At 44.2% G+C, this 25,963-nt stretch overlaps 2 protein-coding genes across 5 annotated transcripts in view; both read right to left on the bottom strand.

Annotated features, from left to right (window-relative positions):
* The window catches only part of TJP2 (tight junction protein 2), a 66,250-nt gene extending 57,722 nt beyond the window's left edge, over positions 1-8,528 (bottom strand). The window contains exon 1 of one of the 4 annotated variants that reach the window (XM_056325782.1): positions 8,395-8,528. The gene's annotated coding sequence lies outside the window, so the exon portion shown is untranslated. Of the gene's footprint in view, positions 1-7,093; positions 7,338-8,130; positions 8,375-8,394 lie in introns of those variants that run through there. The other 3 variants (XM_056325780.1, XM_056325781.1, XM_056325779.1) reach the window with 3 other exon arrangements.
* A 2,563-nt stretch (positions 8,529-11,091) lies between these two features.
* On the bottom strand, positions 11,092-25,743 carry FXN (frataxin). The gene is made up of 5 exons (XM_056325784.1): positions 25,517-25,743; positions 23,626-23,717; positions 19,332-19,452; positions 16,558-16,655; positions 11,092-13,189 (listed from the first exon to the last, which is right to left on the bottom strand). Exons 1-5 carry the CDS (start codon positions 25,637-25,639, stop codon positions 13,036-13,038), a joined length of 588 nt encoding a protein of 195 aa, XP_056181759.1. The 5' UTR covers positions 25,640-25,743; the 3' UTR covers positions 11,092-13,035.
* Positions 25,744-25,963: the final 220 nt, after the last annotated feature.

Here is a 25,963-nt window from a genome sequence, read left to right as displayed (position 1 = left end):
ACTCCCTTGATAAACTGCATATTTTAGTTACTAATATTAGTAGACTTGCCTATATTTCTGTTGAGTGACTTCATTTTGCATGCTACTTATTTAGAAATTGCTAAGATGAAAACCACTAGTTTTCATTACTAATACTTTAAAATGTTCAGCTCAACACCAAGATTTGTATAACCATTGACAGGTCCTATACTACTTACATGTGTTACCTGTACTCGGTGTCTAATACTGTCACATTTGTAGGTTACGTTAACACATGTACATGCTGAACTATCTCAAGTTGTTATTAAATAGTAACTGTGGGACTGATCTTTGAAAAGCAAAACAAAAAACAATCATCCCTTAGGTTCAGGGAGCACTACTACAAACAATTGTCAGAGGGAAAAATTCAGTTTTTACCTACCTAGTTGCATACTGATATGTAAGAAATATGCAGTCTGAAAATTTGTGATTTGTTAAAAAAATTAATATATAAAAAACACAGAAATGAAATGAAGCAAATAATTACTTCTCAAAAAAAGCACTTAACTACAACTTCAAACATCTGTATACAAAGTATTAAGAAGCTTAGGAAAACAAAGTACTAGTAGAAGTCTGCAAGCACAGCTAACGTCATTAAGCCTGCATGCATCCTTACTTCTGATAGCTGTGGCAGCTCCACTGCAAAGGCGGTACTGACCAGGAAAAGACAAGACATGAAGTGGGCAGGTTTTTGACTATTCCAGTTTTTAAGAGCCTTCTGACCGTAGCAGTCCATGACAATATTAAGTTTTACTTAAACACAGAAACATTTTGATAAAACTCAGTCTTCCCTCAAAGTCAGTTTTGTTAGCAACATCAGAATCACCACAGTTCATGCTACAAAGTTTTGGTACTTGTTCTGCCCTCCTGCTTAACACTTTTTATTAACCCTAAATTTTCCCCATATAGACTTAAGAAACAATTCTTAGAAAAACTTCCCCAAAGTACTTTTTAGCCCTATGCAAAGTCTAAAAAGCATGTAGTGCAGCTCTGGTCCAAAAAAAAAAAAAACCAAACAACTCTGGAGCTTTTGTCTCCTTGGGCAAAGCCTATTAATTCTAACTAGAATATGTGCCCCACAAATAGCCTTGCACACAGAGATGTCTAGCTCCCAGAATAAGCACGTCACTCCCAAGTACTGCTTTTGGCTAAATGGTTCATGAAATCTCTGGGTGTCTAAAGGGAGTAAGACTGACTCACATGTTATCAACTTCCTTCAACTTCACTTGAAAACAGAAATTCAAAGCTGCTTAGTACATCCATTGTTAGTAAAGGATGGCTTTTGCAGAGCAAACAAAAGGTCTAAAACACACCTTCTGTTGTTTCCTGTTGGGGAGCCATCATCCACTCCCCTTCTACTAGTTTTGTATTTTTTCAGGAAGAACAAACACCAAGCTTTATTGGAAAAAGCACAGCACAATTTTCCTAACTGGGAACATGCAAGTGAACAAACAATCTAAGGATTAAGCTGTTAAGAAAAATATTTGTGTCAGCTTCAGGAACTCAGGCTCCTCAGCCAAATCCAAAAAGATAACAGTAAGAAACTGCCTCACCGTTCAGCTAAAAAGACTGCTTATTTGCTATATTTGTGTTCTCTGCTAAACTTCTCACTATGGATCTCCCACATTGATTACTAATGAGTTTACAAAACAAAGGAAACCCAATAACAAGCATTTCTAACAAACTGATAAAGTGCATTGTGGCAACATGCCAAAAGGCCTGGAGCACTTGTCACAGCCTTACCAAGCCTAGTTGGCTATAGGGAAAGAGGACTCCATGAAAACTGTCAGCTTTTCTTTACCTGTTGCTAAGTTCCCTATTCTTTTCTATGTTTCCTTAGCTGAAATAGGGAAAAAAACCCACCAATATTTCAGTCTTGGGGGTGATTTCAATCTGTTTGACTCTACACATTACTTTTGCAAAAGCAGTTCTTAAGTTTGCTTATTTTCATTCACACTGTAAAAACTGTAGGCTCAATTGCAGTAGATGGTTTGGAAGGTAAGGCATATTTTGGGGAAGGGTAAAGAATGGCAGAAGCTCTTGTCTGCATTAAAGAAACATTTTTGAGATCAAAGCAAAAGCTTCCTTTTGCTCTTAACCCTTGACAGATGAAAACAGTCATACTCCCTTAAATAGATGTAGAGCATACTTCACGTAAACTGATGACAGAAGCATGATCACATCTTCAGTCACTTCAGACCCAGCTACAAAGGAGACATCCATTGCCCAATGTAGCCACAAACTAATTTCCATCTTTTAGAAAGAGATGAAATCCTTTTCCTTCTCACCTCTCAACAAAAACCTCTGTAACACCTACAGACCAAAGAATTTTCTTATGAAGAGAGAGAAAAAACAAAGAATTTTTCCTGTATGTTTTTTCCTGGGTGACAAGAGTAACTATGACACATAATTGCTAACTTCCAGAATATACATGTGCTTTGTTTGGGCCATATAGCTAAGAAATAGCTTGAAAAACAATCAATGCATCCGTAAAGCTTGATCTGTTGAAATGATCTTGAGGCAAAGGAGCATCGAGGATCAGACAGGGGGCATGGGGGCAGGAATGGTCTCGTGGAAAGAGGAGGACCTGGAAACCCCTTTCACACAGCTTCATGGACTGCAGTTGCTTTTGGCCCCTTCTTAGAGATCGTCCCTTGCCTGAACAGTCCATATGTTCCTAGAGATTCTCAAAATCAGCTTATACAAAGTTGTGCTAAGGAGGCTAGAGACACCAGCAGTCAAATCTGCTGGCTATTAAGCAGAGATAGATGATGAAGCAGATGTTAGAATAGAGAGAGCAAGCCAGCCTACAGACAGCCTTGCTGTTAACAGTGACATGTAGGAAGGTTTTATGGGTTTTCTCTAATGTCTTTTTTTAAAAAAAAAAAAAAAAAATCCAAGCAAAGCTTGAACAAATATACGAAACCTCGCTTTAGTTGAAGCCCAATATTGTTGAGTTCAGGCTCAGTTTATCAATACAATGCAGGCTAATGTTAAAGAATTACTGTGGTATGACACGGTAATGACAACAAAATGCTTTTGGGAGAGGTATTATTGAGCCAGTCTAAGGAAAAATCCTCACAAATAGTGGTCCAAAATACCTGAACTCAAGCCTAGCTTAATGAAAGCATACTCACACCTAACTAGACATCCTAAACCTGATCTTTTACAGGTATACAGACCACACCCGAGATAAACTGCATACCTTTAAGAAATAAAAATAATTTCTCAAAAGTAGTTCTGTATTGCTGGTTCAAAACAGAAACAAAGACAACAGCATAGAAAGGGAGCAGGCACTGGAAAAAATCAGAACAAAAGGCAACTTACATTTTTCCTTGCACACTTCTTTTTAGCCCTACTATTGCATCACACAGTATTTTTGCCTGTCATTATACATGTGAAAATACAGCACTAATGAGTTTCTTTTTCTTCCTAGATTAGGAACCATGGTTATGCAAGGTTCCAATACTCTGATACACAATGACAATGCTGACCTAAATTCATGAAAACTTGAGTAGCTCATGTTTCCTAAAAACAAAGCCTGCAGCTGATGAATACACACCAGGGTAGATGCTGTACAAGATACCCGACCAGAGCTGCCAGAGCTCACTCTGTTGTTACCAGGATTGGATCATAAACACCTAAATACATTTACAACTGCAAGGTTCATCTAACACTGGACAGCAAGGAGTTGCCACAGCCTGCATTCTCATTTCAAACCTAAATCCACAATATTCCCTAGCAAGATTCAAAAAACCATCATCTGATCTCAAAGAAAACAAAACAACCAAAAAAAAATCCCAAACATTAATAGATTAATTTGTGCAATGATCTGGAGTGGTCTTTGCTGCTGCATGCAGCTGTTTAATTCCCATACTGCAGTCAATACCCGTGTTAATTATGTAATATTTAAGTAAAAAAATAACCTCAGCCCTCCACTGTTAAAACACAGGCTTCGTTTGTTGCGGGGGGTGGAGGTGGAAATGCAGCAAGTCCTAAATCATAGTTTACCTATTCAGAAAAATAATATAAAAAACTTCCTGAAGTGGGACTAGGATAATCCTAGCACTAGTACAAGACCATTAAAAGGCAACAGAAGGATCTGAAGGCCCGGGGGACAAGAAGTAAGTACACTTTACAAGGGAGCAGACATAAGGATTTAGCACAGTGCTGCTCTTTCTGGGGAAGAAGATAGGTTCAGATAAGTGAGAGAAGCACTCTGAGGTTGAACAGCTCTGTTTTGACAAAAACATCTGAGAGAGAAATCTGTGTAGAAATTAAACCTCAGTACTTCTCTGGGGGTTTTCCAAACAAGTTATTCGGTCACAGGACTGAAATCAAACCTTTAACTGTGAAAGGTGACATGCACTGGTGTGCATATGTCAGCACAGCCACGCACAACCAGCCACCTACACTTTGGAGCTGCAGCCTTTGTAGGCAACTCACCATTTACAAACACTCTTCACTATGGCAAGATCCATATATTAGAAGACAGGCCTAAAATTATGCCCTATATCCTTACTGCCATAAATGTCTGCTTTAAAAATAGATTATCTCATTTTTTAGGTCTTCTGAAGTTCACAGAAATTCACTGCAATTTGGAGTTTAAGATTTAAAGGCCTTATGCAGCTGATGTCAAGGATCAATTGTCAGATTTAATAAATTCATTTTTTCCTAGGAATGAGTGTTTTCATACCTGTTTGAAAATGAATCATACTTGAAAAATCTCTAATCTCAACAAACTGTAGTTCTTACACAACCTCAGTGCTTTCTTTCCCCTGTTACTAGAACGACTGGTTCCAGGATTACAGTTGGGCAAAACTGACACAGTCAAGGCATGATAAAAGTTACACTTTCCTTGAGAATGTAAATACTGTTATTTCAGCAATTCAAAGAGAACACTCTTTTAACAAGAGATTTCCTTTAACCTACAAGAAATTTCTGGAGACAGACAATATTGGTAACTGGTAAAACACATACACAAATGCTAACATCTAGATTTGCTCCAAGTTAAATGCAGCTTTGACGTAGTCCTGGAATATTAGGCCATTCCCCAGTTGAGGATTACTATGATCTAGGAACTTTCTGATGCTTTTAAGCATCTAGGTTTTATAAACACACAACACATCCCATTTTGTGAACCATGTCAGTGCCTAAACATTATTTTAATCACTAAGAAAGATTTCCTGGTTGTCCTTAGGAGACACTGAACCAGGAAAGGGGGGATTAAGCAATCAAAAAAGTATCAGACACTTAATTACTTTGATGCTTATTCTGAAGAGCTCTGTTGAGACTGTAGTTCATGCAAAGTACTGGGATCATCCTAACTCCACTGCGTAATTCCCAGTACTCATCTTTAGTGTCACAAAAAAACAGTGTAGTGGTACTGAGCACAGAAGCAGTTATTGATATTGTGCTACAGGGCAACACAGCATGCAATTAAAGTTAGGCACACTTTCTCCTGTCCGTAGAGGCTTCCTTTCGCAAAGGGAACAGGAGTCACTACAGCTACTTGAATGCAATGATTACGGCATAAGAGGATGCTTGCATATAACAAACAGTCTGGAAGCAATTATAACAGCAAGCTCACCTAAAAGTGAATACACACACAAAGCCTTCTCAGAAGCCTGATGAAAGCCCCCCAAAGCACCAGATTATACTAAATATAAAACTTATTGACCATATCTAAATGGCACACGTTTACCACACACAAAGCATTTCAAAGCCTCTTCAAGCAGCCTAATTATCAATAAGTATCAACGTACACAAGCAAACTTCCCATGCTTTCCAGCACCTGATCCTTTCCATGCAGGCCTCATTGTTTGGAAAAGATACAGGTGGGTCCTTAGACTATGAACGCTTCAGAAACAAAAGAAGCGATTTTATCAGTCACAGCATATACTTGTTTTTCTTTTCTCTGAACCACAGCTGAATCAGAATCCTAAACCTTTAAAATAAAACTTTGCTGGGCAAAGGAAATGGTAAGTAATTTTCATTTGTTTCAAACCATCCCACGGTGGTAACTGCATCCAAAGGTTAAAACACAGCAGACCTTTGGTGGCCTCTGCTGGAGCACAGCTGTGGGCCTGAGAGCTCTCAAACATCCTCCTAGCTGTTGGATTCAGTTCATAAATCGAAGCTAGGGAGCAGATTATTCACAGATTCCAGCTGTTTTAAGTGAGTAACTATCAGAAGGCAGCATCGGAGGTATGAAAATTTTCAGATAACCAGTCTGAAAGATGAGTACATGACCTCCACATGAGCGTGTTCAGGCAGCAGGCTGGAAAAATGCGCAGAGGAAACAGGTTTCAAGTTAGGGGGAAAGTAAGGACAGAGTTGTCTAACAAAGCCAGCACACGCCACTGGTAGATCAACCCTGACGCTCCACGACACAAATCTGACGTACCCGGGCTGCAGCACCGCTAACACGGCACTTCAACAGGGCGATCGAGCATTTGGCTCCTGGAACTGCCTGTTCCTTTGTTGTACAGTGCCCTGTTAACTTGAAACTTCCCCTGACCCAGTTAGCCAAAGCTCAAGGCACGGCTGGAATCCACTCGGGATGTGCCAACATAGATTTCAGGAATTCTGCGTGTAACAAAGGCAGCCCAAGCCCGCGCCGTCGGGGCTGCGCCCGCCGCGGGCCCGCCCCTTCCGCGGGGGAAAGCCCGGGTAAACAAAACCCTGATTCATCCGTGACATCTCTCCCGCTTCCCACGTAGTATCGCACTCTCCCGGAAAGCGCTTACCACGGGAAAAGTCACCGAGAGGCGCTTAATCCCGTTAGGGAAAAGCCGATCCCCGAGCCGTGGCCGGCTGGGCGCGCCCCCCAGGTGCGCGGCGCCGGCAGCGGAGCGGGGCCGGGGGGCCGGCGGCGGGAGCGGAGCCCCCGCGGGCAGCGCGCGGCCGGGGGACGAAGCGGGGGCAGCGCGCGTGTGTGGGAGAGGGACCCCTGAGCTCACAACGGGGGGCGAAGTCCCGCAGCTCCGCGCCGCAGCGCGGCCGGCGAGCGGCGCCGCACCTGCCCCAGGAGGGGGAGCGGGGGCGGCCCGGCCCAGCCCGCCCCACGGGTTACTCGCCTGCTCGCGGAGGCAGCCCCGGCGCGGCGGCGGCGTCCGGCAGCGGGAGCGAAGGTCCCGGGAGACGGCCCGGCGCGGGGACTGGACGACGAGCCCGGCTCCGGCTCTGCTGCGGCCGCTCCCGCCGTGTCGGGCGGTTTCCTGCGGGGGGGCGGCGCGGCCGCGCCGGGGCGGGCTCCCGCCGCAGGTGCCGGCCTCGCCCCGAGGTGCGGCGGCGGCGAAGGGGCGGGCAGGGGAGGGGCGGTGGCGGCGGCGGGGCGGTGGGCAGGGGCGGGGCGGCGGCGGCACGGCGGGCAGCGCGTCCCCCGCCCCCGCCCCAGCCCGGGGGCTGCGCCCCGCCGCCCCGGCCCACGCTGCTCGCACACACTCACACGCGCGGCGCCGGGCGGGGAACAGGAAATACCGGTCGCAGCCCAGTGCGCCGCGCGCTGAGTCACCGCGGCGGGGCCGCCCCGGCCGCCTCGCCCCCGGCCCTGCCCAGCCCGGCGCGCCCCGGGAGGGGGCCCCGGCCTACCTCCGCCACCCGGCGCTACCTCCGCCACCCGGCGCTGCCGCGGCCGGGGGCCGGAGCCGGGGCGGGGCCCTTTCGCCGCCCCTGCTCTCGGGCTGCGCCGTCACCCAGCCCGGCGTTTGTGTGGCTTTTCCGTTTACATCAACGTTTTGTTAGGAACTTGGGATCATTGCCCATCTAAACTTCTCCAAGTGAAGGTCTCTGAAACTGCTTTCCCAAGCCGCGGCGCAGCGTGCCGCGCAGGCTCCCGAGCCGCCCTGCCCCTGCCGTTTATCGCCGGATAGCTGCGGGCAGCTGTGCCGCCTCAGCAGCGAGCCCGGGGGGCTGGGGGCTCACACCACCGCTCACGGCCGAACACTCCAGATCAGCAGACGGCAGAGCAGCTCTGTTTCTGGGTGTTCACACCACCGCTCACGGCTGAAGCACCCCATTTCAGAAGGCAGAGCCGCTCTGTTTCCAGGCCAGAACAGGCAGGGTCACTCCGCAAGTCGTACCGGCGCAGTTCCCGACACCATAACGTACCGAAAGGAGCTGCACTTCAGGCTGGCATTCCACAGGTATCAGTTTCCCGGCATCACCGACCTCCCACAGCCGAAATGAGAAAGGCAAAGGCAAACAGCCCTGACAGGATTCTTTGGAGTCTTATTTCTTCTGCGTTGTAGAGCACTTAACGTCACCGCGAATTCCTTATCTGCTCTTTTGGGCAGTTAAACCCCATGCCAGCCCCCTCTAAAATGAAACGGTATACACCCCCGGTATCAGCCCTGTGGAACAAAACCTACTCACAAGTTTTCTGGTTTGCTGTTCGTTGCCGGTGAGGAAGGGCAGATGATTTTTCAGCAGATGCTAAATATCCCAGGTTCCCACAGCATTCCTAATTCATATCGGTTTCTTCCTCATTAGGTGCAGATGATGTTTGTGCAGTACGCCTCATACAGAAGTTCAGATAAAGAAGACAGTGTTCTTCATGAAGGTGCTGGACTTTGGAAGGAGGCACCAAAAGAGCCTATTTTATTGACAGCAAATACAAAACTGCATGCTGGCGTTGTATTGAAACAGCCTGCCTGTAGCTACAGTTAATAATTAACACGCATGTGCATATAGTAGGCTTCAAGTGACCGTTGCAGTCTGAAAGTCCTGAACAGCAAAACTGGGGGGGGGGGGGGGGGGGGGGCGGGGAGGGGAGGACTAATTCCGTAACTTGACGTTTTCTGCCAGCTATAGACAGGCTCAGTGATCAGCACATAATACAATGTCGCATTCTGAGAATATCAAGGCATCAGAGTGGAAATTTAGTTTCATTTCCAGGTATGTCTTAGATTATTTGGTTTACACTGTTTCCTTAATGAATGTTTAAAAACTTATTTTGGTAGTTCTCTAAGTGTTTTCCTTTTTTCTGAAGCTACTTTTGTAGTAGTGGCTTTAAGATACTTGGTTAATGGTCTTAAATTGCTGTGAAGAGGAGTAATGCTATTGACATACCTTGTATATTCTTAATTTCTTTTTTAGTAGAACAGCAGAGAACACTGATGGCTAGTAGGAGAGCCTACATCTGTGAACTAACAATGCTTACAAAATTACTCATTGTAATACTGATCACTTGGTGTAATTACCATGACACAAACAATTTTTAAAACAATTCAGAAACCGGAAAGGGCAGTAACAACATTGTATAGCTTCTTTTAAACATCTAAACTTGTCTGTCTTCCCTTAACCTGAATTCCAAAGAAAGTTTGTAATTAAAAACTGTTTAAAACACTTTCTTACTCTGTTTATTCTACCATCAGCAAAACAGCCTCTGCTGGCTATCTCCTTTGATAGAGATCATGAATCTTGTCTTTGTTCTACACTGCCAGCAGTACAATTTACATAAAAGACAATTCAGGACAGAGGAGGACATAACGCTGAACAACTTTTTATCTTTAAACAGGAGTTAAGTAAAAAAACCCACCCCACCTCAATAGCAAAATGGCCTGTAACATGTTTAATTGGTTACAATTACAGATAGTGGTGTGCAGTAAATGTAAAATGCCATCCCCTAAGGGGCCACAACATGATGCAGCTTGCCCCTAGTCTTCCCGCGCCCTGCCAACGACATCAGCCCTTGGGCAAAGTTAATCTCTTCCTGATAGCCTTTGCTTTCTGCCCCTCCCATGCTTCCTTTTCTATTCTGAATGCTCTCCCAGGTACTTTGGCAAGCCTCAGCCTTCCTTCCCAGGACTTCCACACATTCCAGAGCTGGTTAGCACAATCACAGAGTTCAACCATTAACCCGAAGCAAAAAGTAACCAAATGCAAACCTCCCTGCAAATCCCCCTTCCATTGTTTGGCTACCACCTTTTCTGGACAGGTCTTTATCCCATATATTGAATGTGCTAAAAGACTTCAGAAGGAAAAGACTTTTAAGGCAACAAGACAGGACGATTTTATCACATGAAACAGTCTTGCATGGAAGAGGTAACATTTATGAAGGATTATCAAAGCGGAAAGAAAAATTGACATCAAACAAGCATTTAGGCACCTAACTCCTGTCAAACAAATGTAGTGTTTTGTGACCAACATAGACTGTGCGCAGTTGCTGTAAGCTTGACTACATGAATCAGTCGAGGCCTCCGAAGAACTCACTGCCACACTGGAAACAATGAATTTTAGCAAGGTTAGACATGACAGGCCTTTTAGACTGTAGGCCAGAAGCAGCAAAATACGATCATCAGAAAGAACGATTAGTTACTGGTGAAAACTTTGATATACCTAGAAAAACCCAATGCACCCCACTTTCTCTGCCGAGTCCAAGTATCCAGGCACAGCTACAAATGCCAATACTCATCTTTCGAAAGTACAGCTACGTTTTCCATCACTGAAGACAGAGCAACTGTCTTGTGGGAAAAACACTGCCAGTACTGCGATGGTTCTTATTGATACTAACTGTCCATAGTGCGTATCAAAGGATTTTCCTTCAGCTACTTCCTTCAGGAGAGGTAAAGCAAGAAACTATTGCTCAGGTGTGTCACAACCGCAGAACTATCTGCTTATTCAATTAAGTTATGGAAGTAAAAAACAGCATGGAAAAGTTATTTGTCTTGGGGGTAACATGCAAAGTGTGACATGAGGGCCAGAGCTCATCTTATACGTCCACTGTAAGGGCAAGGATTCTGTCAGCCATTGTGCTTGTACTTACAATTTGATGCAAGTATTAGACCAAAAAGTAAGTCATGTCCTATGATTCATTTGGTACACCAAGATAAAACTCATTCTAACTTGCTGAACGCTATTTATCTTCACCAGTTAAATTAAATCCATTTGTTACTCAGATACCTAAAACCAGGAAATCGTTTGCATAAATAGCAGTGGCATTATGGATGAAGGGCAAGACAAAACCAAATGTGAAAGCTGAGTGTTCTTACTAAATCCACCCTGACTGGCCAAATTTTGAACAGAAGCTTTCCAGTATGTTTTAAGAAACACAAAGAATTCAAAACAATATACATGCCTGTGGGTTTTAGCTTTATCATCATAGCCTGAAATCACACTTTTACAAAATGAATTAAGCATTCTACATGCAATTTTATTTTGGTATAAACATTTGCACGAAATGTGAATATGAATCAGATGCATGTTAGTGAATATATTGTCTGCAGATTACTTAAGAAAGTAATTTCTGGAAAAGTAAAATCAGAAAAATAATTACACAAGCTATCCATTATCAGGCAAAGGAAGAACCAGGAGGAAGTATCCTTGATCCAAGTATCATGTCATTAACATATATATAAATGTGTTTAAATAGCCATTTGAACTACTAGGAGACTGCACTAAATACTATCATTTTCTGTACGCTGTAAATTATTTTCAGTATTCTAAATTCAAAACAGCTAGATGTTATTTTCTTAGCTTTGTTTAAAAAATAAAAAATCTTTTACTCTTGTACTCATGAGAATTAGTATTCATTGTATTTACTTCATCCAGAGCTGAAACTTCAGATGTCTTATTTTTTATTTTGATTGAGAAACATGCAAACTGCATGCACAATTAGCCAATAGCCATTTCCAGTGAAATTTTACTCTCTATTCTGAATGGTGGGAAATATCAGGTAACAATGCTTATATTTTAAATGCAAATACTGGGCAACAATACTATATAGCTATTTTTTTCAATGACAAAATTAATCAAATCTGTAATAATCCTAGCTAGCCAGAGAACCATGCCAAACTAACTACAAGTGTCACAGGAATGGTTTGCACTGAACATCTTTTCATACATTGATAAACAATTTATAAGTGTGGCATAACTGTTTCCTCAAGAATTAGTCAACAACTTTGCATTTCCATTTTATAGGCAATTAAAAACCATAAGTGGTAATAATAACAACAGTGCAAGTGTTGAAGTGTTCTTCTTGCAGTTCATGATTTCTTTTAAAGCTTTTTTGTTTAAAATCCAGAGTATATAATTTACTCCGCTGCAATTTTTCAACAGCCCAAAAAACACAGCTTCATCAGCCTAAGTACCTTACTTGACTCTAAGAAGGAAAAAGGCAAAAGTTTCTGCATCAGCAACGGTACCAAGGGGAGCCTGGCTGTACTGTGGTGGGAAAAAATAATCTAGGCCTACTTCCTTAAGAAACGCTGCAGAACAAAATCAGTGCAAATTTTTGCTGCTGTGAGAGGATCTTAATTTTGCTCAACTAAAGAAAAAGTCAGTATGTATTTTTACTCTTTGAAGAGCAAAAGAGAACAGAAAGAGAAATCCAGAGTATTAGAATGAAGTATTTGCAGAGATATTGCTATGCAACTTAAACATCGTGTAACAGCCTGTCCAGTTCCATATGATGCTTACAGCCACACAGATCTTTTAAATTTAAAGTAATTTAAGGTTTAGCTCAAAAAAACCCCCCTCCTAATGAAAGAAAGGAGAATTTAAAATTTGGAGAAAAGAGCGAGTTCTGCAATACTGAGGGAAACTCATAAGACATGCATTACACACAATGAAAAGTTTCTGCCTGCCACAGTCATTTCATTTTACGACATTCAATTTGACTGTGATGCATTATGCACTTGCAGCCACAAATTTTAACGCAATACATTCACAGTGCCACAACTTATGTCAATGCAATTCACAGGCATTTTTTGTTTTGGGTGAATGTCTCACCAAAAGAAGTTTAGCTTTGTGCACTCGTCAGAAGTCACTAGGTGGGTCAGTCCATACATAAGAAATGCAGTTAACAGGAAGAGCAACCACAACCACCTGTACTACATGGACACAGATCCAAGCTGTGACACAGAAACCCAAAGACAGCGCTAGAGAAAAATATTATTATTTTCATTTTTGTTGCATAACATGAATAACAACAGAATTAAGCTCAGGTACTTCAGAAACGAAGGAAGGGCTTGGTTTGCAGTTAAAGTCTTTAAACTTCCATGAGGTAGAATATTATCAAGTATCTTCTTTCCCGGAATATATTAAGCAGGACAAATCCAATTTGGTTTTTAACGCCATTGAAAATTCTTTTGATAGTAGTTCATGAAGGGACACTCTGTCATGAGAATATACCCAGTTCCGTCCAGTCCAGTCGTAGCGCTTAGGCCCACTAGAAAACAAAACATACACTGTACAAGTACAGATTATTCCTAGGGAGCTGCTGGAAGCCTGTATTTATAATGTACCCCAGAGAGTGCCCATGAGAAGGAACAGACAGTGTGGAGAGGGCCTGGTGGGCAGTCTGGGAAAGTAGAGCAGAAAAGAAAGGCCAGATCACCAGGAAGTGCTGAGCCATCCAACAGATACATCTAAAAGGTGACAAGATACATCAGTCACTCCCAGCAGACCAAACTCCTTCCCTTCTTGCTTTTGGCACTGATTTCCCCAGTTTCTTCCCTTACCCTTCTCCCCTCATCCATACAATCTTCCAAGGGATATTACAAGGGATATTTCTATAATGCTGAATTAATGCTGTTGGTTAGTTCTTGCAGCAGTCACATGCAAATATTCTAAGCACAGCAGAACACAGATCACCATTCTCACTTTCTTTTTAGATGCAACAAAAGAATTTACCAGCTGAAAGCAAATACATTGGTATGTGAGCGGTTTACATTTAAAAAGCTGTTCTCCTCTGTGCTATCATACGGTTGTTGGCTTGATTTTTTCAGGACTACATTAAGTACCAAGAAAGATACTTGAACACAAGGGTTCCATTCCAGACGTTTCTATCCACCCAATTCTCCACATCTGAAACAGGAGAATGACTGAAAGGCACTCACTACTGTTAAGGTCAGCTAGAGAAACTAAGCAAAGAGAAAGGAATGAAATAGTCGCCTGGGATAAACAGACGAACCATGAGTCTTATCCTTGAACCTGCAGGACAAAATGCCTTGGAACTCACACAATCCACACACAAGGCCTGCTAGAAAACAGACTGTCCTATATATACACAAGAACAATCTGCAGGTTCTCTACAAACTTAAACACTAACCTGTACCTTGAATACCCTGAAATACTTGCAATATTCACATGCAGAACTTCCAACCACTAACCAAACCATGAGAAGTCACAAACACAAATACAAATCGAAGTCACTTCCACTGAAATCTCACTCGCCCTATGTGAACTGGTAACTATTTGGAATCAAGATTATGCACTCCAGTTACTTTACCATGCATTTCTCACTTCTCTGTCTTTGCAGCACAAGCATCTGTTTATACTTCCCTGCACTCAGAGAAAGACAGAATGCAATGCAGTCATTCATGAAAATCAGGCCAAGTCTGACCATTTAATTCATGACAAAGAAATGTGTAAATTATTTGAACTGGTTTTAAATGTTACATAGTAAATATCAGTGATACAGTTAGCATATGAAATACCTCTATACCCCTGTATCTCCAAAATGCTGTACAAATGTGATTTTTTTCATTTAAATTAAAAATTTAAGCAAGGATCTTGTGAATTCTCTAAAATGCCTACAAAGTTAAATATAGACTAATACATGTCTCATGGAAAGTTTGCATACATTTTTAAACACCGAGAAGAATTAAAATATCACATTAAGGCATTATTAAGAGATGCTGTGCAAGGCTGAAAAGTCTTTTCAGTCAAAAGAGCTACATGAAATTACTGCAACCACACTGCTGGCAGCCTGCAGCCACCTTCACCCCCTTTTTTTAAATTGTCATCTAAGGGAAGCTTTACAAATACAAGCTTAAGTTCACGCCTATGTATAGATGCATGATAGCAAACAACGTCAAAACAATTCCAAGAAAATGTCTTGTATCTTAATAATTTGTCTCCCTTGAGATATGTTACTGAAGACAAGATCCTCCATTTACTGTACAAATTTCCCAAATGTAACATCCAATACAAGTGATTGCTGGCAGTAACATTTGCTTACTTCACCTTCTAGTATATTGCACTTAAGATGTCACTCCTGATCATATAACATTTGTTGGGAGCTGCTATTCAGCAGTTAGGAAGTAAGTGAACACAACGCATCATACTTCAGGAAATACCACTGTTTACCATAATATCAGTTAAAGAAGCATAAAATTTAATGTTTGCAAGTGAATAATTTTCATCACAGATACGAAAAATACTGTCAGAGAATTTTCAAGTTTATCTCTTTCCTTGAGTATTTTTATTCACTACTGGAGCAATCAAAAAAAAAAAAAAGTTTAACATTTTTTCATATATTCCATATTCTGAGGCATGTAGTCTTGACTCAACTAGAGTTGGCTCCAACCGAATAGGAATTCTCTGAATTTTCATTTTCATAAATAGATGAAAAATTTGTTTCGGTGATACGAAAATCTTATAGCCATCTTAAGCAGAATCAAGGTTTGGAAATTGTAGCAAAATATATGGAATGAATAAATTGCGACACACAGCCTGCATCTGTCTAAATAAAAAAGTTTGTTAGCTTGCTAGGCCTGTGGCTAGCTTAGCAAGTCATGAACCTGTTAAGTAAAATATTTAAATAATAAAAGGATTCTGTGACAGGAGAAGAGTTAGTAGGAAAAAAATGGCTAACCTACTATGCTGCGCAGCTGCCACTACATAACCACACCAAAGCAAAGTTACAATTTTCTTCAGGTAAATTTTAATCTATTAAAATTATTTCTTAAAATCTTGAATTCTATTGTGCTTATTTTTATTCCCCCAACGCAAACCCTACTACATAATTCTACTACTGCAAAACCATTCCCGGTTTTGCAATCAGTACATTCTGAACAACATTCAAGAAGTACGCCTGCACGGTTACTGGGAGCGCTCATACTTTCCAGCTATCTGGTTACTTCACCAGTATCACTGACCAGCTCCCTCCGTTCTTTCCACAGGGTAGTGGCAGAGAACATAAATTTTTTGGGGAGGCAGCTACAACATTTTCCCACTACTGCAACCAACCAGAAAACCTGGAATGGATCAAACCAGTGTTAAGAGAAGGCAGAGGGAACAGCTAGCCAGGACTCCCATAAAGTGCAGATGCTTGACAAAAACAACCAGTGAGAAATCACATGAACACATAAAGCAGGAAATCCCACAAGCTTAAAAAGGAAAGGAGCCACCCTGCTTAAATACAAAGAGATTTCGATTGTAATATCATCATCACCTTTCCTTCTTTAACAAAAGCTTTGTTGTTCGGGGGTTTTTTTTATGATGGCTGTTTATTTTTCCTATGAGTAGGCTATATTCCTGTAGACAGTAGGCTTGGACCAGATTAGGGTACGAAAACACTGTATTACACATTTCCTGGATTCATTTAGGTATGTCAGTATACTGCACCGTGCCTCAAACCTCTATAACAAATTCTTATCAAACATTTAGTTTGTATCATGTTTCGAGAATATACAGAGTAAACAGGTTACTTATGAAAAGGATATCACATAGTCCACGCCGTGCTACAAAAAAGGGGGAATACACTTCCACCCAGTGTGCAGACATTACATAATTAACTTATACAGAACTTACCTAGTGGGTGAGGACAGCCAAATCTGCCGGTTTGGTGTTTGCTTATTGATTACATACGTTCCCATGTCTCCACCTAATTTAACTGTTAGAACTCCACTCTTAAAAAAAAGAAAATAAGTGAGAAATTAAAATTTTGCATCCCGTTACTTGACAAGGATTACATCATCTGCAGTAGATAAACAGAAACTTGCGTATCTGTATCACATGCCACACTATTTCTCAAACACTAAAAGCTTGGAAGAATGATTATCAGGCATCAAAAACTTGAATATCTAGGGCAACCCGCATATCTTGGAGCCTGATCTAGACTTTAAACCTTCTGGTCAGTGTTTTTTTTAGTGGGTTTGCACCATCCACAATGGCACTACTTAAACAATACTCCTGACCTTCGACTTGTCATCTTGAAAGGACTGCTAGTTCATTTTGCAACGATTAAAACATCATCCAATAACAACTTCTCTATTCAGGAACAATGCAGAACTGGTGTGGTTCAAAGTAAAGAGGTTTCATATGGCGTTGCTAGATTCCTGAGCCATGAAATTTTACCTAACTGTTCTTAAGTGACTGTAACACTTCTCAGTGAATAAACACAATTCCTTCTCCAATAATTCTGATTAAATGCCTATATCCTGAATCATCCCTCAAGAAAGTTCCACTTCTGAACTCCATGAGGTCTGGTTTGTTTTAGCTGCCAGCTTTAGACCATTGTCCTAGTGAGCATTCATTTGCCCTTCCTTACATTTATTACTGACAACATGATTCACGTTTCTTTTGACATCTTCACAAGTGCATTTGGAAAGCATACATAAATCTGACAAAAATATTTCTGTTCTAATTTTAAAAGAACACCACCACTTGGACCAGAGTTAACCTACAGATGATCCAAATTATGCTAATTAAAAAGGGTATCTCTACAGAATGCAGCCTGATGATTCAGGTAATAGGTTAGTCATATTTCACCTACAGTTTCTCAACTACTTCATGTCCTATAGCACGATAAAGCTTCTTTAAGTGAATCATACTTTTCATGTTTTAGGCAGGAGTCACTACTAGAGCTACTATCATTGCTAGGGCTATTTGCTGTGTATAACCACTTATTGTGGGGAAAAAAATGAGATTCTTTTCCCTACAAACTCACTCATACTAGATTCTGACATATATCAAGGATCATCAAGCATGAAATAATACTCTCAAGGTCTTATCTTGTTACCTTAGTTTCCAAGCTGTTTCTGTTCTTGGTAAGGGTTTATAACTGTGATCAATAAAAATAAAAGACTCTCCTGTTTAATATTGCTATCAGGTGGTCCTGCTGCTTACGTTAACTGAACATTGGTTTAGTGCAAAGAAGCTACTGCCCTGGTTGGCAGAATTCAAACCTGCCTATACCTGAGCAGTCTTAGATCTGTAGAGACACAGCAGAATAAGAGCAGGTTGGGGGATTAGGCCTGAACAGTGGTATAGATGTTCCACTATTCTTCTATGTACTGTTTAGTGCCATATTAAGTATTCAGCATGACATTAAACTGTATGCTACAGAAACACTATGAAAATAGGTTTCCAAAGAGTTAACAAAAAGATTATACTATTGCTTACATTGTGTGTCAGCTTCTGGAGAGTACTGTTGCTATGTCACTGCAAATTAAATAAATTCTAACTTCTAATACTGTGTTTAAAACATTTTCCCATACGTTTTGCAATACTAGAAAACACAATTTGAGTTTTTAAGAACTTAAACTGCAAGATATTTTTACCACATTTTAAAGAATATTACTGTATGTGCTTTGGATGCACTGAATGAGTGTTTGTTAGCTCCTGGTAATAAGAATATTCGTAGAAAGAGATTTTTTCGTTCGGACACGAAGATAAAAGTGCACAGGCGTAACAGACCTTTATCACGTTCGCCACCTTGTGGCTTACTATAGCACTAGCTTTGTTTGTTTGGAATTAAAACTTGGGACTGTTTAACCTTGCACTCTTAACAGAAATGACAACATATTCTTTCATCGTCACACAGTCTATGCAACAAAGGAGTACCGGTAAAAATTAAGATGGATTAAAAATAGTTTCTTTTGAGTCCCACAATGAGTCAGTCTTAAACACAATCCACTCTACAGTGGCTGGAGACAACATTGAGACATAATATGACTCATTACCTTCGTGTAACGAAGAGTCTGAGAATATTACGAGATAAATCATAACCTTTTTGCTAATTTTTGTCCCAAATTCTTTAAATCAGGCTAATTGGTGCTGATACACTAAAACATAGTGAACAGTAAAATGGTTAAACAGTTCTTCGCTTTTCACCAGAAAAGCAATAAGCTGTAACATTAACTACATAATTAATTAAAGCAACAAACGGTATTTTCTAAGATCAACAACAGAATCCTACTAACAATATGTTATTTCTATCCCACTTACATGAAATAAAGAATGAACATTATGAAGACAAAGTTACAAAGGAGCAAGTCCAAAAACTATGGGGTTTTGGTGTAGTCTTTTTTTTCCACAGCACCTCCTCTTGTGCTCCTTTATTATCTATATATTATGTCTTTCTCTACACACTGAACATTTTAAATCCTCAAGTCATACGATAGCATGTGTTACCTTTTACCAGAATAGTTGCTCCAGTCAGTATAAACAGGCATATTTTAACAATAAAGCTGTAAAAACTCGTATTTTAAGTGTTGGCACTAAGCTGAACAATTTAAAATTCCCCTTCAAAGACAAAAAATAAATACAATAATTATAGTAGTAACAGAATGTTTAAAACATACCCCTAAAGAGACATCATAGTCTTCCGGGGTAAAAGGCTTATCTGTTAGGTCCTCAAAGAAATCCGCCAAGGAGTCCAGTGTTTCTTCAGCCAGTTTTTCGTAAGTGGTCTCATCTAAAGAGCTACAAATGAGACATACAAGCCCATAATCTGGAGGAAAAATATGGAACACAGTATTTTTCCTATAATAAAAACATCCAGAGACCTTAGAAGAAACAGTAACCATGAAATGATCATATACAACAAGGAGTTGTTTTTATTAAGGTTAACGTACGTAGCAATCCACCTTATAAATGGAGGTGGAATTTTGAAATTTTGGTAGCAGAGATTTGTACACCAATGCATGCAGCACAGGGAATAAACAGGAAGAATTAAGAGATCTGTGTGCAGTCGCAGGGCCAGGATCTCCCTGCAGCTACAGAGACATGGTGGGATAGCTCGCATGACTGGAATGCTGTCATGGACAGCTACGTACTTTTTAGGAAAGACAGACCAGCAAGGAGAGGTGGTGGAGTTGCTCTCTATGTGAGGGAGAGACTGGAATGTATTCAGCTTTCCCTAGGGGTGGACGCAGAACGAGTCAAGAGCTTATGGGTAAAGATCAAGGACAGGTCAACATGGGGGACACTGTTGTGGGTGTTTGCTAGAGGCCACCTGATCAGGAGTTTGGTGAGGCTCCTATAAACAACTGGAGGAAGCCTCAAGATCACAGGCCCTCATTCTCATGGGGGACAACAACCACTCCAGTATCTGCTGGAAAGACAATTAGGCACACACAGCCCAGGAGGTTCCTGCAGAACACCAATGATAATTTTTTGATGCAGGTGGTGGACGAGCCAACAAGCTGAGGTGAGCTGCTGGACCTTGTACTAACAAAGAAGGATTGGCTGGCAATGACCATGAGATGGTGAAGTTCAGGATCCTGCGTGGAGGAAGAAGGGCAACAAGTAGCATTGCAGCCCTGAACTTCAGAAGAGCTAACTTTGGTGCCTTCAAGGACCTATTCGGAGGAATCTCACAGGTTAGGGAGGGAGGTCCTAACCCTCCTCTAGAAGGTAGGGAGGCCCAAGACAGCAGGCTAATATTCAAGCGTCTCTTCCTCCAAGCTCAAGATAGATGCATCCCTACGAGTAAGAAATCAAGCAAAGCTGGCAGGAGACCTGCACGGATCAGCAAGGAGATTCTGGCAAATCTCAAGGAGTCTGGCAAAAACAGAAGAAGGAAGTTTACGGGATGTGGAAAAAGGCACAGGCCACTTGGGAGGAATATAGGAACGCTGTCAGAACATGCAGGGATGTGACAAGGAAGGCTAAGGTCCATTTGGAATTAAATCTGGCAAGAGAGGTCAAGGACAACAAGAAGGGCTTCTTCAAGTACATCAGCAGGAAAAGGATGACTAGGGAAAATGTGGGCCCTCTACTGAATGAGGTGGCTGCCCTGGTGATGAAGGACACTGAGAAGGTGGAGTTACTGAATGCCTTCTTTGCTTCAGCCTTTACTGCCAAGGCCGATCCTCTGGTTTCCCAGACCTGGAGGCAAGAGAGAAAATCTGGAGAAAGGAGGACTTTCCCTTGGTTGAGGAGAATTGCGTTAGAGATCACTATAGCAAACCTGACACCCACAAATCCATGGGCCCTGATGGGATGCATTCCCGAGCGCTGAGGCAGCTGGCAGATGTTATTGCCAAGCCAGTCTCCATCACTGAAAGGTCATGGAGAACAGGAGGGGTGCCCGAGGACTGGAGGAAAGCCAGTGTCGCTCCAGTCTTCAAAAAGGGCAAGAAGGAGGACGCAGGACACTGGTGGCCAGTCAGCCTCACCTCCATCCCTGGGAAGGTGATGGAACAGCTCATGCTGGAGGTCATCTTGAAGCACAGAGAGAAAAAGAAGGCTATTCAGGAGTGGTCAGCATGGATTGACCAAGGGGAAATCACGCCTGAGCAACCTGATAGCCTTCTGTGCTGGAACGCCTGGCCGGGTGGATGAGGGGAGAGCAGTGGGTGTTGTCTGCCCTGCCCTCAGCAAGGCTCTTGCCCCTGTCTCCCACAGCCGCCCCAGGTGAGCGCAGGCCGGGTGGGCTGGGCGCGTGGGCAGGGAGGTGGGCTGAGACCTGGCTGATGGCAGAGCCCAGAGGGCTGTGACCAGCGGCGCAGCCCAGCTGGGGGCCCGCAGCCAGCGCTGTGCCCCGGGGCTCAGCACCGGGTCCCGTCCTGCTCAGCCCACCCCCCAGCGCCCTGGGTGAAGGGGCAGAGCGTGCCCGCAGCGAGTTTGCTGCTGGTACAGCGCTGGGAGGGCGGCTGATACCCCGGGGGCTGCGCTGCCGTTCGGCGGGGCCCGGGCAGGCTGGGCAGTGGGGCAGGGGGCGCGTCATGAAGCTCAGCAAAGGCAGGGGTAGGGTCCTGCGCCGGGGGGGAGCGACCCCACGCACCAGCACAGGCTGGGGCTGACCTGCTGGCAGGCAGCTCTGCGGGGAAGGGCCTGGGAGGCCTGGAGGACACCGAGTGGCCCGTGGGCCAGCAGTGTGCCCTGGTGGGCAAGAAGGCCGCTGCCAGCGTGGGCTGCATCAGGAGGAGCGTGGCCAGCGGGTGCGGGGGGTGTCCTGCCCCTCTGCTCTGCCCTGCTGAGGCCGCACCTGGAGTGCTGTGCCCAGCGCTGGGCTCCCCAGTTCAGGAGAGACAGGGAGCGACTGGAGAGGGGCCAGCGGGGGGCTGCCAAGGGGGTGAGGGGGCTGGAGCATCGCCCTCATGAGGGAAGGCCGAGAGAGATGGGCCGGTGCAGCCTGGAGAAGGCTGAGAGGGGATCTCATCGTGCATACAGGTATCTTCAGGCCGAGTGTCAGGGGGACGGGGCCAGGCTTTTTCCTGGTGCCCAGTGACAGGACAAGGGGCAACGGGCACAAACTGCAACACAGGAATTTCCATGTGAACGTGAGGAAGAACTTCACCTCGAGGGTGACAGAGCCCTGGGACAGGCTGCCCAGAGAGGCTGTGCAGTCTCCTTCTCTGGAGATGTTCAAAACCCACCTGGACACCATCCTGTGCAACCTGCTGTAGGTGAACCTGCTTTAGCTGGGGGTTGGACTAGGTGATCTTCTGAGGTCCCCTCCAACCCTGACCATTCTGCAATTCTACGATTTTAACTGAGAAGTACGTACTTCTTTCCTTAGGTACACTGATCCCTGCTTACTAAGAGGACAGAGTAAGATTTCAGAATAAGGCTTTTTCATAAAAGGACTTTGGGAAAGAATCACTTAGTTTTGAACTCTACTAAAAGACACAAGCACCTCCTGGTTAGAAGCATACGTCATTTGACTCTGAGAAACTTGCTGCAGCTATAAGTGATTTATAAACATCAATACCACATGCCATGTCTGCACACAGCATTCAACTTCTCAATTGGAATTACCAATGCAGCCCAGTAATTAGATGTTATTTAAAGTCTGCTTTTGAACAAATACATACAATTACCTTCTTCTTCAGAGTGTCTCAAAGCACCCTTGTAGCCACTACCTAACGCTTACAGCACCTGTGAGACTGCTTCTGTTATCCTCCTTAAATAAGTAGAAAAATGTAGTGGGAACAAAGTCTAGATCAGTTTAATTAACCAAATTTAATTAAATCACACAAGTCTTTCCATTCATATCAATGTCAACTTTTAACTGAGTGTTTAGGTGGGTACCTCTAGCAACAGACAATTCAGTGAAATCACTCCAGTTTTTACTAATGGGTATGGCAATACAAGTTACTATGAACTACGGTGACTCAGTATCTTTTATTGGATAATAAAGGACATAACATTTTCTACAAGTTTCTTGCTAGCCAGTTACTGAAACACACACAATTCCACTTATGTGAGCGACACCACAGAAACACCTAGGGATATGGAGAATGGAAATCCTTGGGATTAGGCAAGATTCATCTACTGGCTCAGGGTGCAGTTCGGGTACTTAACAGTAAGAGCCATTTTTGACATCTGCACAATCCTTCATTGGGCCTCCAGCTGCAGCAACAGAAGGGAAGAAATCTCTGACAGGTACTGTGTCACATCCTTTCAGCACAAGAAGAAATTTCATGCACCCTGACATATGTGAAATGGTGCTAGACACCTATGTTTAGATACATGAATTATTTCCTAAGTGACTTCCCAAAGTCACCCCAAATACTTGGCGCTAAAACTGTACTTTTCCTTTATAACGTCATATCAATGTTAATTAGTTTCAGTCTTACCATGTCTAGAAATTATTTTAAAATGCAGAGACAATATTTTTTTGTGTGAATATCTCAAAATACAATTTACCTTGTGTCATTCAGAGTTCCTGTATTTCTTAAATTTGCGAACTGAACAGTCTTGCTCTTCATCTCTGAAGCATATCGTAACTGCTGTTGAAACTAAGTGTAAATAAAATGGAATTAAAAGTTTAAACACTAAGAATTATAAATTACCTATTTGTCATATAAATTAAGTAGATCCTTGAAGACTTTCCCACCCCCTCCAAGTAAAATAGTCATATTCTATATCACAGAGCTAATATGGAAAGAATTACACAGCTTTAGTCCTTGGATGATTGAGGCAATTAGAATATTCTTGTCGTCCGATACAGTTATCTTCTGATAATGAAAAAAAATATCTATCAAATAGCGAGGTAGAGAAGAGAACTGTTTTCTTTTCCGTTGCTTTACCCCAGAACTACTGAGCAACTTCAGACAACTGGTTAGGCCAAGATTTTGACAAGTATCCACTACTCAGACACTTCATGATCCACAACTTGTGTCCCTCTGTTAGAAGCCATGAATATATTCAACTAAAATAAACAGAAGACCTGAATCCTCCCAGCTTACAAAAGAGCTAACATCACACTTGACATTCCACATCTCTTCTGTAAAACAAGCTGTTTAATTTCTAACGTCTGGTTAAAAAAAAAAACCAACAACTTTAAAAAACAAATCAAAATTACAGAAAAGCTGTGTCAACACATTGGCAATTCAAGACAAGGGAGTGGAATGGGCAACCCCTTTGAGGAGAAGCAAGACATCAGCATGGATAAAGATTAAGCTGTTCCCCTAGTCTAACACTCTAGCAGAAGCACTTACGCTATCAACCAAGAAAGATAGCTTGCCTCCCATTTTCTTCTTAACCTGGGCTATGAAGGCATATATTTTTGGATGAATGGTAAGACAGCATTCCTGACTGCTTTTTGTGTACTTGCACAACGTTTTGAAAATTGAGATGAAAAGCAAGTGCCACTTGAAAAGAAACTATGACAGCCCCTGTTCAAGCACACACAAGAGCAAAACACAAAAATACCTCTCTCCATATGGTTTAACATCTGTCCTCAGGCATTACAGATGAACTGGTCTGTCAATCCAAAGCCATGAGACAGACGTAAAGGACAGAGAACAGCAAACTCCTTGTACGATCAGTGACACAGGCTGACAAAATACATGCTGACACCTATGCGGTTTTGACTGTACACTTTAGCATTTCTTTAATACGCACATAGGATGAAAAGCTAAGTGACAGCAAATACATCTGGGTTCTGGCCAGAGTGAGATGATGTAGCTGTTGGCGTGCCCATACTCAGGCTGTGACCTGCGGCTGTCAACACGGCACTAGCACACACTTGGTGTCACCCCGCCAGGTACCAAACCCCGCGCTGAGGGCGGCCTGCACGCACCTGCTGCGGCTGGGAAAGGGCAGCAACCCAGCACAAAGCTCTGGAGCACTGCAAGGCCTGGCCCCCCCGCCGGGCAGCCCCCGCTGCCGCCGTTCCTGCAGGGCAGCACGGCTGCACTTGCGGGGCTGGGAACCCGCGAGCCCCAGCCCTTCGCGCCCCGTGCTTCCCACCGGCGCGGGCAGCTGCCGCCGGGGCGCGGCTCAGCCCTCACCCCGCGCCGGGCCCGGCCCCCTCAGCGCCGCCCGCCTCAGCGCCGCCCGCCCGGAGGCGGCAGGAGAGCCGAGCAGCCGTACCCCCGCCACAGGGGCACCCGGCCGGCTGCGCGGCCCCGGGTGGCGGGGCCGGGCTGGGGGCCCGCGGGCGGCAGAGGAGCTCCCCGCCCCCCAGGGCCCGCCCGCCGCGACCCCGGCCCGAGGCCGCCCCGCCCGCCCGCGGACGGCAGCGGCGCGACCGGCCCGCCTCCTCCCTCCCGGCGGCACAGGCCGCACCGCCCGCCCGCCTCACGCTGCTCACCGTCCGGCCGCGCCCGCCGACGGCTGCCCCGGCCAGCGGGGCGTCCCCGGGGCCTCCGCTCCGCCGCCACGCCGCCGCCCGCCGCGCCGCGCTCACTGCGCCAGCCGCCCCCGGCCTCCACATGCCGCCGCCGCTCGCTACGGAAGCGGGCGGGGAGGAGCCAGCCCGCCGCGGCGGCGGCGAACGAGAGGCGGCGCCCCGCTACCGCCCTCCGCCGGCGCCGCGGGGAGCAGCGCCGGGCCGGGGCGCCGCGGCGCCGGTCTCGGCCCGCCCCCGGTGCGAAGGAGCCTGTGGCTGCGGGGGCAGTGCCGGCGCCGCGGCGGGAGGCAGGGCCCCGAGCGGCGGGGCTCCGTGCCCTTCCCGGCCGCAGGCGGGGCTCACCAGCGGGCCGCGGCCTCCGGGCCTGGGCGCGTCAGGGAGCTGGCGAGCTGCTCCTGCGGGCTGCCG

Source organism: Falco biarmicus, chromosome Z, assembly GCF_023638135.1.
Source record: "Falco biarmicus isolate bFalBia1 chromosome Z, bFalBia1.pri, whole genome shotgun sequence".
Lineage (NCBI taxonomy): Eukaryota > Metazoa > Chordata > Aves > Falconiformes > Falconidae > Falco > Falco biarmicus.
The sequence above is the reverse complement of the archived record's forward strand: the minus strand, read 5'-3'. Positions and strand labels throughout refer to the sequence as shown.